The sequence below is a fragment of the Diorhabda sublineata genome, chromosome 9 (assembly GCF_026230105.1).
Source record: "Diorhabda sublineata isolate icDioSubl1.1 chromosome 9, icDioSubl1.1, whole genome shotgun sequence".
NCBI lineage: Eukaryota > Metazoa > Arthropoda > Insecta > Coleoptera > Chrysomelidae > Diorhabda > Diorhabda sublineata.
The window spans coordinates 9,351,806-9,370,704 of record NC_079482.1 but is presented as its reverse complement, the minus strand read 5'-3'; the positions used below and the strand labels follow the sequence as shown (position 1 = coordinate 9,370,704).

At 34.5% G+C, this 18,899-nt stretch overlaps 1 protein-coding gene across 2 annotated transcripts in view; it reads right to left on the bottom strand.

The window, feature by feature from the left end:
- Positions 1-18,899, bottom strand: part of LOC130448644 (bumetanide-sensitive sodium-(potassium)-chloride cotransporter) — a 45,504-nt gene that overhangs the window by 7,853 nt on the left and 18,752 nt on the right. For both annotated transcript variants that reach the window (XM_056786093.1, XM_056786095.1), the window contains 10 exons: positions 16,634-16,773; positions 16,357-16,554; positions 14,531-14,762; positions 12,606-12,727; positions 11,433-11,568; positions 11,148-11,359; positions 10,498-10,739; positions 7,212-7,438; positions 5,115-5,406; positions 4,260-4,405 (listed from right to left, as the gene is read on the bottom strand). In XM_056786093.1, coding sequence (XP_056642071.1) covers positions 4,260-4,405; positions 5,115-5,406; positions 7,212-7,438; positions 10,498-10,739; positions 11,148-11,359; positions 11,433-11,568; positions 12,606-12,727; positions 14,531-14,762; positions 16,357-16,554; positions 16,634-16,773 — 1,947 coding nt within the window. The remainder of the gene's footprint in view (positions 1-4,259; positions 4,406-5,114; positions 5,407-7,211; positions 7,439-10,497; positions 10,740-11,147; positions 11,360-11,432; positions 11,569-12,605; positions 12,728-14,530; positions 14,763-16,356; positions 16,555-16,633; positions 16,774-18,899) is intronic.

The window sequence follows — 18,899 nt, the reverse complement described above, 5'->3', positions numbered from 1 at the left end:
TGAGGACACGTAGGTGATGGCATTTGTTGCTTTTTCAAGTGGGTCATGACCACCTTATAAGGTCTACCCCACACGTCTTTGTTAGTTCTTTTCAGCATATTCTTTTGCTCTCTTTGATAGCTTTATTCAGCTCATGACGCGCTTTTTTGTACTCTGCGACTAACTCCGCTGAGTTGGGCCGTTGATAGCCGCGCTGAGAGATTCTTCTCTTCCTGTGACACTCTTTATGAAGGCTGCTGATGTGGTCGTTCCACCAATGCACTAAAGATGTTGAGTTAATGCCACGTTTACGAGGCATACTTGCATCACAAGCATGTGTTACTCTCCTCATCAGGTCCTTAGTCTGTTCTTCCGCACATCCAAAGTTGATCGGATCACTGTCGAGAGCTATTAGCAATAATTCTGGGTCAAAAGACTTTACTTTCCAACCAACGTTGTTAGATAGCTTGATATGCCTCCTGAAGTTCTAGTTGCTTGATATTTCCCAGAATATTGCATGATGGTCGCTGGCGGTGTAGGTATCCAATACTTCCCATTTGTCGTTACCTTTAGCAAGGCTACTACTGACAAAAGTGAGATCTACAATCGAGCTTGCGTCGCCCTTGGTGTAGGTCGGCGTGTTACCGCTGTTGAGCAAGACTACATCTAGTGTAATAAAAGCCTCCAGCAGTGCCTTCCCTCGTGCGTTGGTATGTTTGCTACCCCAGTCGACTGCCCAGGAGTTGAAGTCTCCGGCTATCGCTACTGGATGGTATTGCTTCGCATCTTCGATTAGACGATCCAGGAAATCAGTGAAGTCACCAATAGAGAGGCTAGGTGGTGCATAGCAGCTATAGAAGCGGATGCCCTCTACTGATGCTGCTACAAAGCCGGCATTGTTGTTGTCGACTGCGTTCTGGAAAGGGAGCTTGCCACATGACCAGATGACAGCCTTGGATGTGCTGTCCGATTCCCAGGGTTGGGTGCTTAGGTGTTTATGTGGTTCCGCTATCAGTACCAAGTCAAGCTCTAATTCGCGCACCGTCTGCATGAGCAGGTCATGCGCAGCCTCACAATGATTGAGATTGAGCTGCAGTATCTTCATGTTCTTTTGCTTGTCATCCTCTGAAGCGCCTCTTGGAATACCGGGCATTTGTGACTGCCGGCATTGTGAGCAGCATTCTCTGCGCCTGGGTTCTCGGCGCATAATGCACATCCGCATCTTGTCCGCACCTGATGCAAAACTTAGAACGATCTACTTTGCTTTTGCATTGAGATCCATGATGCTCAAAGTGCCAGCACTTGAAGCATTGGATCGGTCTCTTCGTTGCTCTAATTCGGCAGTTTACCCAGCCGATCCGGATTTTACCGCTTCCTTCCAGGATCGTCTTCGCTGCAGCTGCTGGTAGAGTCACAACAGCAATCTGAGTACCTCTGTAGGCTTTTCGGATCCTAATTGCCTCCAGTGGTATCTCGCAGAACTCTCCAATTTCCATCTGCAGGGCGGCTTGGATATCCTCCCTGGTTGTGGTATCGTCAAGATCTCGAAATTCGACATCTTCCTGTGGGCCTTTACAGATTACTTTGGCGTCTTCTTGTAGGATGTCCACGATAGTTTTCTGCAAGGCCTGGTCTTTGTCGGTACTTTTCCTAGAGAGCGTTATCAGCATATTTCCGGCCCTGGTTTTGTGTATCTTATCCACGGTGGTACGGACCTGCTCTTCGGAGACGTCCTTCTTTATTCGACGCAAAATCTCTGCGTACTTCGCCGGCTCAGATGGGCGGATGATTAGTGCATCTGGCTTGATCCGCTGACGCGGTTTTCTGCGTTTAAGCTCCGGCCGGGGCTTCTTCGTTGGCTTCTCCTTCCGTAGCTGTTCTTTCTTCTGCTTCTTCAAGTCTTTCTTGGACTGAACAAGCTTCCAAGCCGTTTTGGTCTGATTCTTGTCAGCGTCGAGCGTCGCTAGTTTCGTCGGCGGACTTTGTTTCGAGTCCAGCTTCTTCGTCACTTGCGTGTCCATGATCAGGTGAACTCCGTACCCTTTTGTTATTCTTCTTGGGGACATTTTTATTGAGGTCACCAGCAACTGACTCAGTGTCAGCTTCTGCTCCGGTGTCCATCGCTTCAACAGGTGGCAGTTCCGCTTGTTTTGGCGTCGCCGTCTGCAGTGACTCGTTTGGTTTTAGGCTGAAGTGGCCATGCCGCTGTTACATTTCCTGCCATTGTTGATCCTGATTTTTGAACCTTCTCAGGGCACTGCAGAGGTTCATTGACGTCATTTTGATTTCCTTGTGGACATTTAGCTTATTTTGAAGGAAATCTTGCAGTCCATTGACTAGCTTTTCCAAATGTTCTAGCGCATCTGTTCTCTTCTTCTTCACACTGAGTAGTAGTGCGTCTTGCTGAGCATGAGGCACATTTCCTCCATTCTTTTGTGATTGTTGATTAAGGTTCTCCATAGACTATGATATGACTCCAAAGCAAAAGGTCGTCTCCGAACGCGATGCCTCCGGAAGTGGGGGAGAGATCCCTCATACAGCTACCCCCATTGCTGTGAGAATTTCTGGCCCTGAAGCGGGAAATTTCAACCGCTTCGACCCTGCACCTGCTTCCTTCATCGGCTTCCTCTTGCTTCCATGGGTGCGGCATGTAGATGCCGGGAGCTACAATATACACCGCGCTATAGAGATCATATCGCACATCTCTTTCGAGCAGCATCACCCGTATCCGCTTATGTATGTGACCCGCTGGCCAGATGTATTTCTGGCCCTCCTCGGTCCGATGGTGATGACCGACTCTTTAAAAGGGGAGTTTTGTCCACGGGAGCGTATTTTATTTGGCACCTACCTTCTGCCCTCGTCAGCTATGGAAAATAAGCTTCATCCAAGGACATAGGGCATCCTCCCATCCGCTCGGGGAGACGCGCCTGCTAGCAGTTTCTCTTCTGCTGCAGGTGTGTGTGTGTGTGTGTATAAGTGGGTAGTTTTTTATTGGGAACGTTATTTATATATATATTATATAAATGCATCTAAATGTTCTTGATTTTAGGTGGAATCGGATCACTTCTTAACCCGTGAACCTCGTTTTGAATTTGTGCCTCTCAAGTATTTCATCTATTACTTTTGCCTATTTACCTTCTTTACTTTTGTCTACTTTTGCTTCCCATATTCCCTTCACTGGTCTTGACTCTTCCACTCTTTGTAAATGATCTCACCAACTCATCTGTCTTTGCTTAATGAATTTCATAGGAGACGTAATTTCCAGATCTCTAGTTCATATCGAAGAAATCAATTTGATCGTTAAATTCATCCCTACATATAGGATTGGAATAAGGTCCAAAAAAGAGGAGGCATCATTTTTTCTGAGATATAAATGTTTATATGGTTGAAGAATGAGTATCGCATATGCGGTTAGGTTACACAGATTTTTGCAATTCCAGAAGGAACATATTCTGTACATTCTTCAGAATAATGGTTATGAATCTCACACCTAGCTTATAAGGAATATATGAGCTTGGTATAGTGCGGTTAGATCATTTAATCGTGAGAAGGGAATACAAATTTATGTGAGAAATGCATCTTTCACTCCAACCGGAATGTTTTTGGATACCGTTAACCATAAATATAACTTTTTGAGGCAGAAAAACTTTTGTGGATGAAAAAATTTGAGATTCAAATTCAGACTGTGGATTATTAATTTTGTGATAACTTTTTTGATTGACAAATAATTTCAAAACTGTTTGATGTCATTATTAAAATTTAAATCCAGAATTGCTTGGAAGATATTACTCCTTAAGAGATCAGATGCAACTTCAGTTGCTTGGGCGTAACTCCAGTGATGATCATTTATTATTCATTTATTCAAGACATATTGGAACAAAAAGATGTAGGAACATTTTTAAAAAAAGATTTGGGCAATAGTGATTTAATTAAAGACAGAATTTAACTACATACTGTGTATTAGACTAGATTCCATCAATATACAGTAACTTTCTGTTTGAATCTCGGTATGTTTTAATAAAATATTTTTGTTATAATATTAACCATTCTGATGTCAAGTTTTCTATGTTTAAAGTCCCACTCTATAAAAACACACAGAAGTGTCTGTAAACATTTATAGTCATAATCAAGGTACATACGCAATTTGTTCTAAATCGTTTCCAATGTTGGCAATAAATTGGCTTTATAATAGTCATAGATTATTTATCTATACCTACTTCGTGTCTAGATATGAACTCTAAATAGTTATGATTAAATAAAGCAAAATAAATACTACTCACCGTTTTCTTCAACTTCCCCGTTGGTAACGAAACGAGCAATTAAGTCATTGAAGAATTCAATGGTTGTGTCTTGAGGTTTATCTCCTATAGAAACCATTTGTAAACTAAAGTAATCCAGACGAAATTTGGACAGCAAATTTGCCATACTAAAAATTACAATAAATAACATTGAACTGAATTAATATAGGGTCCTTCACGACGTGGACCCAGTTAGTTATTTTAAGCGGAATGCTATGGTTTTTACTGAATTTTTGGAATCTAAGCCAAATGTCAATACAACTTTATATAAGGTATCGCATGCTTGAAGTCCACCATTTTTTAAATATTGACATTTTCGAAATTTTTTGATACATGCTCTAAAAAAATTATATTTATAAGTGAGTCATGTCTAATATTTTTGGGATTTGGACAAATAACACTTACAGCTTTCAAATCTGTGAAAACCTTGACAAAAATTTATATAGGGTGTTCAGAAAATGGTGCTGGATTTCGCTATCTAAAAACTTCGAAAACTTAATTTTTTCAAATGGCAACCCCCATTTTTCTCTTTACCATTGGATTCTATGCTTTAAATTAAGAGGACTTTGTTTATGGTTTGTTGCACTTAAAAATTATTAATTCCCCTCATACGACTTTTTATGATCATTTCACATGCTTACAGTTTTGTACTTTTTCGCATTTATAAAAATAGTTTGTTAGTATTAAACTTTAGTTCAAAATCCTCGAATCCATTATACAACAAAAAATTAGCGTGGGAGAATTAACGCCCAAAATCTCGTTCTGGGCTAGGATCCGCAATCAGCTTTCTGACACGGGATCATAGTTTTCGACAATCATTATATTGTGAAAACTTACTTTTTCTGCTCAAGTTCCAATTCGTTTTTATTATTTGCCATAGCAAATACTCTTAATTTACAACTGGACCAACTGTTTCTGGTAGATATGATATAAGGCAGTAACATAGTCAATCCACCATCATCGTACAGCCACCATACATCAATAAATCCTTTTGGTTGTTTCTTCTTAAACATATCAAGTTGTTCTTCCAGTTTACCTATTTTTTCAGGTGACTTCTCTAAAATTTCATTTAAACCCGGATGCTGCTTTTTCTTTTCAACGCGAGTCGAACCTGTTGGTGTTTGTAGATCTGTAAAAGGTAATGATCAAGTATGATCAAATCAGTGTTTTACGAATTTATAATTCTTAAAGAACTTATTTTAATGCAATACGTGCAGTATAAAGTGTTGCCTGGGAGTAAGTTTGGATATTTTCTTCCGTATGGAACAAAATAGAGGAGAGTCTATAATTAATAGCAAAAGTAACAATGTACTGATTTGCGAAAGACTATCAATGTTTCTATGGTAACGTAGCAATAGAACATCAAAGTAGACTAACTTTAATATATATTCCGAGCTTTCTAATACTAGTCTGGAAAATAATTAAGATTAGCGGTGGTTAAAGCCACCGCTAAATGTAATAATTCTTGTAAAAATTCATTGGGCTCAAAATTCAATATTACGTATGATAGAAATATTGATCAATTGAAATAATTTTTCATGCGTTTTTAGTGATTTTGGTAGCGTTTTCTTTATCTTTGTAATTCCCGTTATTTCCTAAACCTTAGAACAAAAAGTTGTGCTTAAATCTAGAAATTACGAAAATTGAAGTAGCCCTTTTTAATATCCTGAAATATATTGGAGTCACAAGCAGACCACTAAAAGAAGGTGAAGCGGTTTATGAAGCGGAACATTTACTTAGTTTTATTAGCCTCATAGAGGCTAGGAAGTTATACCTAACGTCTGTAACAAACTTTCAATAGTTTTTGAATTTGCTCCTTCTAGTCCACATAATACTAGATAAATGTCCCGCCTCATAAAGGCTAGGAATTAAGACCTAAGTTAAAGATAGCAATTAATCTGAATGATTTATTCATGTGAGTATGGGAGGAAGAGACTTGATTATCTACAAGAAACTACAAAAAGGGACACAAGAGTTTTATAGGCTACTAGAATAGGATTCTAACCACTTGTACATTTGTAACACTAAAATTTTTACCACGTTTTTATTGTTTTCGGAGTGAACCTTAGGAATTTGTAGTTGTTTTTATTGCAGACAAACACTTTAAACAGGTATATCATTTGACTATTTAGAGTATAATTTTAAATAACACTTTCTATTGTTTATAAATCAACAAAATTCAGTGTGAAAGAAAATTAGCAGATGTCGCCCATGATAGTTTGTTGTTTTTCCATGTGACACTGTTTCAGCGAAAGTGCCATATATTTAGCATTTGAGTGAAATACAGCTAATGAAGTAATTACTGAGGTATTAAATCGATTTAGAAAACAAACTAAATTGAATAAATTAACGAACCAAAGTCAATAATTTGTTAGGTATCACAATACTCGACTTGCTACCTAACAACATTCCTTTTTTGTGATACCATAGTATATTGAACTAATCAACATAGGTAGAGAGTACTAAAATTAATTGCAGTGATGCCAATAACGCGGTAATTGACATGTTTTCACAGCATTTTGCACCAGAGTTTTATAGGACTAAATTTGAAAACACCGCTTTTGCTTTTAAGCATATTACCATAATATTACAACCTTTTTCCTACAAAATACAAGTAAATATATTTCAAATAGAAAATGTATTTATCGCCAGTATCTACAAAGAACGATGCATTCTCAATTATTTAGGCACAATTTCCATGGGCGTGTCATTTGATAAATAGGTGCCACTAAACAATTATCAATTACACTACAAAATGTTAGTTATCTTGCAAGTAACATAGAGAAAGCACTTATTGTCGTTAGATGAATGTCAAGTTGTGGTCATGTAATTATATTATACAATTTTATCCGAAGATGAAAGAGCATGCAAAAAACAATCAATAAATCAAGAGATTAGAAATTATTCTGTATTTCAATACGATAATTAACTTACTTAAGTACGAATTATTTTCGGGAAGTCCCACTGTTGGTAAACTCAGATTAGAATCTGCGTGCATGATATTGCTTGTCACTGATGTGCCGAGCTCGTGCTTCATGGCAGGTGTCAAAGTAGCATCGCTGCTTATAGGATCTTGTTGTGCTTCATCTAATAACTTACTGTAATCTAGTCCATCTTTTAATCTTAAAATAGCTACGGCTACTCTATGATCAAACGCAGCACTAAAAATTTATAATATATATAGCTCCTAGCTACAATACTTTAATTGTAAATAGAAGAATGAATAGCATTACGACGAAAATTGTTATGTTTTCAAGATTCACAGTGACCCTGTGTCAGAAATTTCTGACGGATCGGATTACAAGTCTACCTGAAGAACTGGACCAATTCGGTATGTAACCATTCAAACCTGACTTTCACGTCATCCTTGTGATCAATCAAATATCTTTTTCGAACTTCTGTTTTAACCATTCGGATATACCCTCTCCCGAAACTATCAATCCTTCCATAATTTCTGTCATATAAACCCTTACTTTCGTTCTTAAAGTCGTTTGCGTTCGAGAAACACGTGTTTACACATTTGATTATAACTTACCATGTCTTATTAAATGTAATAAAAGTTCTTACTTAACACTCGTCCCAATACATTAAAAAACCGTCCTTGGTACGGTGACTATTCTGCGCAATAGAGATTACGTGTTCCAACCGGGCAGTTACCATTATACTAACGATTTTGTTTTATATTCCAACTATGGAGTGTAGAGAAGGAGGAACATCTCTTATGGACGGTACGTTTAAAATATGGTCTGAATTCTGTAGGGATAATACGTGGCGCTGATTGTACTATGGGATTGAGATCTGAAGTTAAACACTTACTATATCTGAAACTAGCTTCAGATTCTATAAACTAACGAAAACAGAATATTATGTAGGTAGTGAAAAGAATTAAATAACTGATATGATGCATAATGAGTGTGGCTTTGAGTACTTTATGACATCTCGTCTATCGCAGGATTATCTGGAGGTAATAAAGATTTTGTAATTACTTAGAAATATTGTAAGCATTTATTATATTTGTATCTATTTCAATTTCAGCAACTTTTTTCAATAATGAGGTACAGCTGTGGATCTAACGAGCACCCAGACGCGAAATTGTTTTTGCAAGTTTTCAGATTATTCTGTCTGTTTTCGCTAATTCGACCACCTAAAGGTAGCAATATGACCGGGGTTGAAATGCCTTAAAGTTTTATTCAGAATAAAGACACTATAAAAGCTTCAAAAAAAACTCATGAAGAGTGGATTCTTAAACTCGATGAAGCTTTGGAAAATTGTGCTTTGCCAGGTGACCAGGTTCTTATGTATGGAAATAAACATGGTCAAAAAGAAGCAAGTGATAATGATAACTCCAAAGATTTGAACCAAATTGATTTACCAAAGACTGTTCGAGAGAATGAAGACAAGCTCATAGATCATGGCTATAATGTAACTTATACTAGTGAACAAGTATTAGCATATTTGGCTGACTATGTGTCCCGTAAAATGAAAAAAAAATACGAATTCTGCAAAAATTGTTTTGATTCTTTATCTTCGGCTGGATCGGTAGAAGAGAATCAACAAAATGAATTAATCAACGAACTGTCCTTGTATGGCGGCCTAGCATATCCCAGTCAGGGATTGTTTGAATTAACTCGCCGGTTAGAAAATACAGTTTTGGATGTTGTTGGGAAAAAGGGAATTGAAGGGAATACTATACAAATAATTTTTGATCGAATTACTCAAATTCAATTGCCCAAAATTGGTTGCCACGAACATTGTTTATTGTTAACAAGAGAGATTATTATTTATTATTTAACCATGAGAGGACATTTCTAGGCCAAAATTGAACAAGGAGTATATAGAAAAAAAATAAAAGTAAAATGTATAAGAAATTATCAAAGTTGTGACTGACGTTTGATTATATTCATGTGAAAAGCTGTGCAATCCTTAATATCTTATTAGATTTTTATTTTTTATTAAGAACTTGATATATTTCTGTACCTGCTTACATAAGCTAATTACCAATAATATTTTAACAAAACTATAATTATTATATTTGTTGCGGATAGAGTTCAATATTTTATTTCTATGAACCAAAATGTTTTATTTTCAATTATTTTATTATTCTTATTGATATTTTATATGACTATAACTATTATATTAGTTGCTAATGAAGTTCAATATTTTATTTTTATGAACCGAAATATATTTTTTTTATTATTCTATTATTTTTATTGATCTAATTATATCGCTATAATTATTATATTAGTTACGGATAAAATTCAATATTTTATTTTAATCAACCAAAATGTTTTTTTTGTACTATTTCATTATTGTTACATGATTCTTTTTTTTTCATATTAGAATATATGTATTATCTAAACCAAATAAATAGCTAAATAATAAAGTTAATTTAACGAGATTCTGTTTTGTTAATCGTTTCATTATTTTAATACTACTAATTTCATTATCACGGTGCATAATTTAAAGCATTACTATATGTAGTTATTTTCAAATCAAGGCGTAAAATTCAAGCGAATACCCTCTATAATCAGCGCCACCTATTTTCCCATCAAAAATCAGCTCACATCTTTGAACCCAGAGATGTTCCTCCTTCTCCACACTACATAATTCTAACCGACTTAGGTATCGTTTGTGAACCGTTTCCGGGAAGGGCTTTTCGATACTTTGTTGATAGAAAGTACTGTTATAAGAACCATGCATAGCTTGAGATTGCGCAGAAAATATGATTTAAACTTCACTCTCAAAACAAAAGAACAATCAAAACAATGGACTGAAAAGGGAGAACCAGCTCCAAAGAAAGAATGGAATAATTTTCATTGACTATGTTTAAAAAGGAAAAAATTATCAACGGCGAGTATTATGCGAACTTATTGCAACGTATGAGCGAAGAAATGAAGCAAAAACTGCCGCATTTGGTTAAGAAGAAATTGTTGAGCAGATTTAGCCCCATCGGATTATTTTCTGTTCCCAGACTTGAAAAAGTAGCTTGGTGGTCAAAGATTTATTATAAAAAGGGTATCAAACTTATTTAACATCGGTCGGAAAAGTGTGTGGAGCTAAAAGGAAATTACGCTGAAAAATAAATATATTTTTTTCCAAAATTTTTGTATTTTCTTCGTTGGGCTAAGTACATCTGGGACCATCCTCGTAATCCTAATTCGTTGAGTTTTTCTCAATAACATACAAATAATTTAAGCTTAGTAAACTATGGGTTACTTACTGTAAGACATTGAAATAAGCTAATAGTTCTTCCTTATTACATGATTGCCAATCATTCTTATATCCCATCATAAGAACGTTTGGACTGAGCTTTCCTATACCAGAAGTTTGAAGAAGAGCTTTAGCGCCTATTTCGAACAACATGTTGTCAATCATTGTATAAAACGCTTTAATTTTTCTGTTTCTCAAGTAACTGTATACTTTTGAGCTTCTCGCTGATCGAAGTCTATGATTTATCCGTATCTGGAAAATGAGAACAACACAACATAAGTAACATTAAATAGTAAACAATAATACTCAGGATAGAGGAGTGCTGAAATATGGTTATTAAGAAGGAATAACAAAATACGGAATTATTCAAAGAAGTAGAACATATCAAAGTGATAAGATACAAAATAATAAAACGACAAGAGAACATATAAACAATGCTAGATCTTATAACAACAGTGACAAACAGAAACAAAAAAAAGTACAACAAAATACTAAAAAACTAAAAAAAGAGTGGAAATAAGAAAGAGGGGGTTTTTATAGTGAAACAATTTTCAGTATTGAAGGTTTTAGGAAGAAGAATCATACCAAAGACAACACACAAAGATTTTGAGATCCAAGGAATCTTTTTTGAAAATAAGGTATAAAATACTTAGAACTTACGTTAACAACATCTCCCAAAATCAGCAATGAGTGAGACTTTGTAATTAAATTTGCAAAATCTAGTAATAACGGCCGCGTTTGTGGATATCCACACAAAACCAGAATTTGCGGTTTATAATTTTTGACGTGTTCACTGACATTGTTCAACCTTTGTGCTGTTGTTAGGGCTGTTTTGTAAGTTTGAGCTTGAGTAGATGATCCCCAATTCACATCTGTAAAAAACCGACGAATTCATATGGAATCGAACTTTTAAGAATAAATAATATTCAGTTTACTACAACTTACCTGGTTTTCTGTATACGACTAAAAGATATAATCCCCAAATGATTCCGAATGTTATCAAAGAAGACCACCAATTAATGAGGAACATAATGACGACACACATAATGAATCCAGAAAGGCTCAACCATGTATTGTAATACTGAAAAATACTTTTCCATTAGTTTCAGTTTCTTAATTTAAATTGAGCAAAAAGTCAACAATTCAATTGATATCTCTTCATCAATTATCATACGTAACTATGGCATAATATAATTTCTTTACTTTGTTTTCAATGAAAACATTTACTGCTTTTTTAGTCCACTCCTAGTATTTATTTTTAAATGAGATTTAAATGACCGTGCCTCTTATGCGTATATATATATATATATATATATATATATATATATATATATATATAAATATATGTAATAATCGTTTTGCTGTTTACATAGGATAAACATCTCAATTCTTATAGATTAAGGAAACATTTAATTATAAAAATCGAGAAATTATTGAAAACAGAGTCAAATAAGAGAAAAAGAGAATTTACAAATGGTTCTCATGCATAGAAACAAGAAAAAGGCATGAACAATTTCAGAAATTGATAATTCTTTTTCCTAGCTCTCCCTCTAATTGTGAATAATTTTTTTCTCGTGATGACAGAATTGAATGAAAAATTGTATACTTAAAACAGATTTTATTTTGATATTCATTTGGTTGGTGAAAATTATTTATGGGTAAAAAATTGTATGCTTAAAACAGATTTTATTTTGATATTATGGGTAAAAACCTAAAAATTTGACTAAAAACTGCATCTCGAAATACAGTGAATTTTTAGTTTTCATATAGAACCTCTGAGGTTGTAGGAGTTTATATTTCAGTCAAGTAGTATTCGATGCTGTCAATTCAACTATTGACGAAAACTTTTACCTAAAATATGATAAACATGGTTCGAAAATGTTTTCTCTTATTAAAACAATATTTTTTTAAATTGGTCATAATCTGCTCGGTATTATCTATATATTTTGTTAAAAATCGCTACTATTGGTTCAAAAACGTTTTATGTATTAATGTATGAACAATCCATTCTTTTTATTTACAGGGTATTGTCAATAGATTGTAGTAATACAAAATTGACAAACACCATCGAGTTAAACTAATAAGGTGAGTAATACTTAATTATGATTCCCAACGTACCCTAAATGTTGGTCTCCACCCTAAAGGCTTAATCAAAGCAGCGTGGAAGGTGCAAAAATTGATAAGAGCGTAGGATGCTAAATAGAAATTGGAAATTAACGGAGCTATAGCATTTAATTCAGCTGAAACAGAGAAAAGAATCATTACTAAGTTCCTAGTTAAAAAACATGATTTCAAATTATATAAGACAGGCTAATTCTTGTATTTTGATATTTGTCGTTGAGTTTTATTAACTTTCGGCATTTTCCAGGTCGGTTGGTAGTGTATCCACTGAAGTAGATTGAATTTGAACATGTGAGATCTGTATTTGTCTTGTTTATTCAGAATTTTGTTTGTCCAATTCTTTCGAGTTTATGTTGGATGATGTCTAGAGTTATACAATATTTGGAAAACTTTACCTGTCACATCAGCTACATTAAAATAGCTTCATCGCTTAGTCAAATTAACGAAAAATCCAATATTCCAATAAAATAATAAATATAATAAAAAAGTGCAACAAAATTTAACTTCCCCTTGTCACCACATAAAAAATGAATTTTCGCAATAGTAAGTTTATGGATTCACCATTTAATTTGTATAACTGGTTTAATTCAATATGAGGTAAAATTGACTAAAAAAAAACTGGTGAACCTAAATCCTGACAATTTTATTATTGGTAGAGAAAGCTGGTTGTTTGAAGCAGGAAGGCTTTTTCGAGCCTACTTAAACGCTGGTATGACCATAGTAAAATTCTATTGTACAATATGTTTTGTTACTTATACTCTAAGAGGTGTTAGTACTATCTAGTCGGAAACGATTTTGAGCCCTAGTGATAGTGAGGTCATACAATCAAATTCGAGACTAGTACATAAACTTATATCCCGTGAAGTATATAAGATTATATGAGAAAACATTATATTACTGATTTTTATAATAGTTTATCAGCAAATATTGCTTGTCTATCGTTACTGCCAGCAAAGTCGAGAAATGGTACAAATAAAGACTGTTACTTCAGTTTTTAAAAAAAGAAATGATGTATTTAAATGCAAAAAATCTGATGTGTTTGACAGGATAGATAGTCCCCGCTGACTTTCATTTAATGATAACGTTGTAATGTTGTAATGATAATGAAAATTGCTGGAGCTCGAAAGCTAATTCCCCCTGTAGTAGAAAAATATTATAGACGCGGATAAATTATTAAGTGATAACACTCTATCGAAAATAAGAAAATGAGAAAACTTTTGAGTGTTTATAATTCTAAAAATTGTACATGAATATTCATATCACTTAATATTACTCAATTTTTATGAATCATTGTCAGGTCGACAATGACAAATCTAAAGGTATTTCTTATGTTTGTGGTAGGAATATAATGAGTATAGGGTACTTTTTACGTAACTGAGAATTACGTTTTCTACAGAATGAATTATTACTACTCAATAGTTGTATGTTGATTCATAACCCGTAGTCAAGGGAAATCGATACATTTTTATTGCACATGTACCGAAATTCTACTCTTTTAGTCAATCAATATTTTATATAATATTTCATTTGTATGTGCAAACTGTAAACCTTGGAAAGCTACTCCTGCTATTCTTACCATTAAAAGGGATTTTCGATTCATATTCCTTTTTCTTTAAATTATAAAAAGTTTGTATCATTATCATTTTCTAATTTTTTTTTTGAAGTAATAATTGCTCTCGATTGCTTCAGCAGAAAAGAAATAATTTGTGATACTTCTATTCCAATTAAAATTTTTTTTTGGTTTTCTATAAGGATTCCATATAATTTCCGAGCCATAAAAGCATTGAAAACGCTCTTAGAACTCGCGAGAAATCAGTTTGACATTGGTCCTTTTCAATGTTATACCTCTTTCCCAAGTAAAGTAGAGGTACATATATGGTCTAAGGTATAAACCGAATTCAAGCTTTTGTCGAAAGACGTACCTATTAAAAGAAAAGCCACTGAAACGATGAATGTCAATAGATATCCACGATAAGGTTCTCCATGTTTTCCATATCCTTTTGAAAAAAATATGAGTCCGGGGTAAATTCTATCTATACCTAAAGCTTGTATAAGCCTAGGCACAGAGAGTAAATTAGTTAATGCAGTACTGATAGTAGCTGCGAAGCATCCAGCGTAAATGAGAGGCCACCAACTAGACATAATTTGCATCATCTGAAAAATTACAACTTTGAGATATAACAAAAAAGTTTCACCTCATATTTAATGAGAGGAATTAATGTAGAAAATATTTCTTATTATAATCCTTTTGTCAATAACCTATTTAGAAATCCAAACCTTCGTAAACAAGTCACATAATAACCTATAGTGTATAGACTTCAGATATAAACAATTCGGAGCCTGCATTTAAAAAAAGTTCACCCGTTACAAATTAACAAATATTTGGTGGATTCGTTAGAGGAATCTGTATCATATGACATAATGATAAGGTGCTTTGGTGAGTTTAATTGTAGTAGACTATAGTGTACAAAACATATATGTGGAGTACATACAACTGCTCCACATACGAAAATGTTTGAAAAATTCCATAATCTTGAATTTCAAGATCGAAGTATTAGGTAAACAGTTGAAGATAGTGTTCTCTCATACCACCAACTTAGGATGTTATATTCACTGCAACTAAGGATCTATTGCTACGGCAGTGGGGGATTAATTAACTTAATTTTTTTCAGAAAGTTTAAAATATTGGGTGGAGCTAGCTATCAAAGATCATGCTTCAGTTCAAACGCCTGTTGTCTCTAGGCTTCGACCTGTACGTAGCAGAATCTGTTAATTATTACATCCTTAACTCAACCTTGCGACTCCTGGTACAAATTGAGATAGAATACAAAGCTCCTGTTCATATTCGAAGTTTGGTCTTACTTAGATTGATACCTTCAGTAAATTTATTGATTATCAGTTTCCTAGAAGTATCTTCGCTTGTCTCCGCCCTTGTAGATTCTTTCAGTAACTGATTTTTTCCCTAGCTATATCCTTCTCTAATATTTTCTCTATTAAGATTGATCCACAACTACATTAGCAAGTCTGCTTGCTATTTCAATTCTTTCCTCTCCAGTGCATCCTAGAACCCATTAGAGACTAAAGGGTAAATTAATTCTTTTTCTGGCACATTTAACTTGTACAGGCATCAGCATCTGGTACATTACATACTTACTGCCAGACTAAATATGAAAAAGCAATACAAGCAAATTCGAAAACAAATTTGCAGACGTCTTTCAGCTGAGAATAGACAAGACAAAAAAATTATTGCAAGATCAATAAAAATAGATGAGTCATGGATCTATCACTAGTCAAGTCAAAATATGGGGAAACGTCAAGGTTCACCACCTCCAACGAAAGATGCAACCTTCTTTCTCACTACGTATTTTAGGATAATGAGGGCGTAATTTTAGTAGTTTACCTGCAAGAGAAAGCACAACTACATGTGCTCAATATATCAAGTTGGTTTCTAAATTTCGAAAAGCGATAAAAGAGAAGCGGTAGCGGAAGTTGCACAAAGATTATTTATTGTGTCAGTATAACACGCCTAGTCACAGGTATAGGAAAAATGTATTAACCTTGATGAAGACTATATTGAAGAATAAAACAATCCTGACTTTATGTTGTGAGTGGGATAGAGGTTAATCAAAGTAATTAGTCCTCGTATGCACTATATAAATGTTGTGACAATTCAGGTGGGTTACTAGAATCGCAACCTAAATAGCCCAGATATGACATTAGGTGACTATTTTGCAAAAAATAGACTTACTTGATAACTGTTGAAAAGACCATATTTACAACTATGATCAACAGCACACGCTGCTACTGTACCATTCATTACATCCCCTATATTTCCACTAGCATCTCTCATAGCAGCACCTCCAGCAAATAATATAAATATTGCATAAGAAATCATCGATATTAATAAAGCTAGAAGGGTGCCTTTTGGAATCGCCGAAGAAGGATTCTAGAAACCATAAAAAAGAATATAGCAATAATGTAATTGAAAAGTTGGAGGATAATTATGAATGCGGTAAGGTGCTCACTTTCAAATCTCCTGATATGTTAGCACCAGCCTGTATTCCTGTAACCGATGGGAAAAATATTGCAAAAACTTGAAAGAAATTGTAATTAATTCCATCTTTTTTTCTGTACATCGGTCCCCAATTTTCTACGAAAGTGGTACCTACGAAAAATAAAGATATATGTATAAACTTTGCTTAAAAACACGACAAAAATGTATTTAAATCGTGATGCAATGTATGATATTTATCATTAACATTTCAGAATAAGAGCTTGTTACATATAGACATAATCAAAGACATATTTTTCGACGAGTCTCTCTACCTAGTGCTATTCTTTCGAATTTTCGTTAGTTCATTTTCCAAAAACGATTATAAGTCATTTGAATGATAAATAAAAGAGAGACACAATCTCCTTTTAGCACCATAAACTTTTCCTAGTGATGTTCAATAAGTTCTATACCGTTTTTATAATAAGAATCACCGTGCTCCTCAAAATAACCATTAACTGCCGACATCATTGTTGGAAAATCTATCACAACCGAACCATTTTTTCAAGTCTGGGAACAAAAAATAATTCGAGAGTACTAATAACGGATGTGTAAGCTGGTGCATTGTCTTAATGAAACAAGACTTTCTTCTTAGCCATATCCGATTTCACTTGATTCCGTCGTTCAAACGTTACAATAAATTCGGATAATACTCGCCGTTGATAGTTTCTCCTTTTTCAAGATCTTGCCTGCAGATGGAGCCTTTGGAGCCGGTTCTCCCTTTTCAGTCCATTGTTTTTATTGTTCTTTTGTTTCGGGTGTGAAATGATTGACCTATGTTTCATCAATGGTTTTGAGACTGCCCAAAAATTCGGCGATATTTCTATGAAACATTACCAAACGCTCGATGGAATTATCTTCACGACCCTTTTTTGTTCCATTTGCTAGCTCACGCACTTTCAGTCGATGATCATACAGTACCGCTTTGTGGATTTTCTTCAACATTTTTAGAGTAGTTACCTCATTTGGTCGACCACTGCGATGCTAGTGGTACGGTAGGTTGTACGGTCTCGTTTAAACTCCGCTACCCAATATTTAACGCTTGATAACGAAGGGGCAGTCTCACCCAAAGTAGAATCTAGTTTAGCTTTTATATTGGTTAGACTAAGGTCTTTCAATTAAAGTATTGTATCACATAACGATACCTAATTTTTTCCATAATTACAAATTCACAGAAAACGTTCATTATCGATAAAGCTTTTGTGGTATATGCAATTTTCATGTGTGAATTATTACAATATTATTATACACATTTTTCCAAAGTAATAAATGAGCTTGTTATCATATTATATTCAGTGTAATTAATTCACAATGACATAGCACGGTATGTTTATGGTACAGTAACTATTACCAACGAAGAAATATGTTTACAAAATGTATAAAATGTTGAACGTGCTGAAGTTTATGCTAAGTGGGATACCTGTTGTTTCGTTTATTTCTGAAAATCGATATCCAGCTCATGGTTTGTAAACAGTTTATATATAAAAATAGATTAAAACTTTTCACACGCTTTCCGATAATCTACCTTGAAATAAGGGATGTGCTTTGACAAAGAGGGCACATATTTGTCGTCAATGAATATTGTTAATCAATTTTATTACGAGGGTCATATTTCAAGTAAAAACGATTGTGCAATATCTTAGAAGAAAAGTCTGTTATAAAATTAAATTGTATTACGCACTCCAATATGATGACCTGATTGTGTCAGTTAGAGCTCATATTCATATCAACATATCGTTCTCAAAAATGAACATCTGCTCTTTCTTCATTTAAAATCCTGGACCATTCAGATTTGCATATTTCTATCACTCATTACATCTTCCTCATCAACTTAAAATGACGAACAGCGAAGTACACAGAGTGATTAACATTGCAGCAAACGAAGTTCAACCGCACAACTAGTAGATCCATGAAGCATAATGCCAAACGCAAATTGAACCCAAATCGTGTGCAGCACATCCTTAGATTATTTTGTAGAACTTTGTTTCAGATGGAGTGGCGTATATTTATTGAACCCATACCGCGATCATCTTCGAACTTACTTAATTCGCGTGGTATCGAATGTACTTGCAACACCGTTTCATAGGTAATATGTGGCTCATATTCAGACCCCAGATCGAGAAGAAGCTGCTGGCTCACTTTCATATTGTATACTAATAGGATTGGGGTTAAATCGGGAACTTGGTTTGTGTTCAATAAGAGTATCTATTAAACATTGTGTAGATAAGTCGGGACCTCGT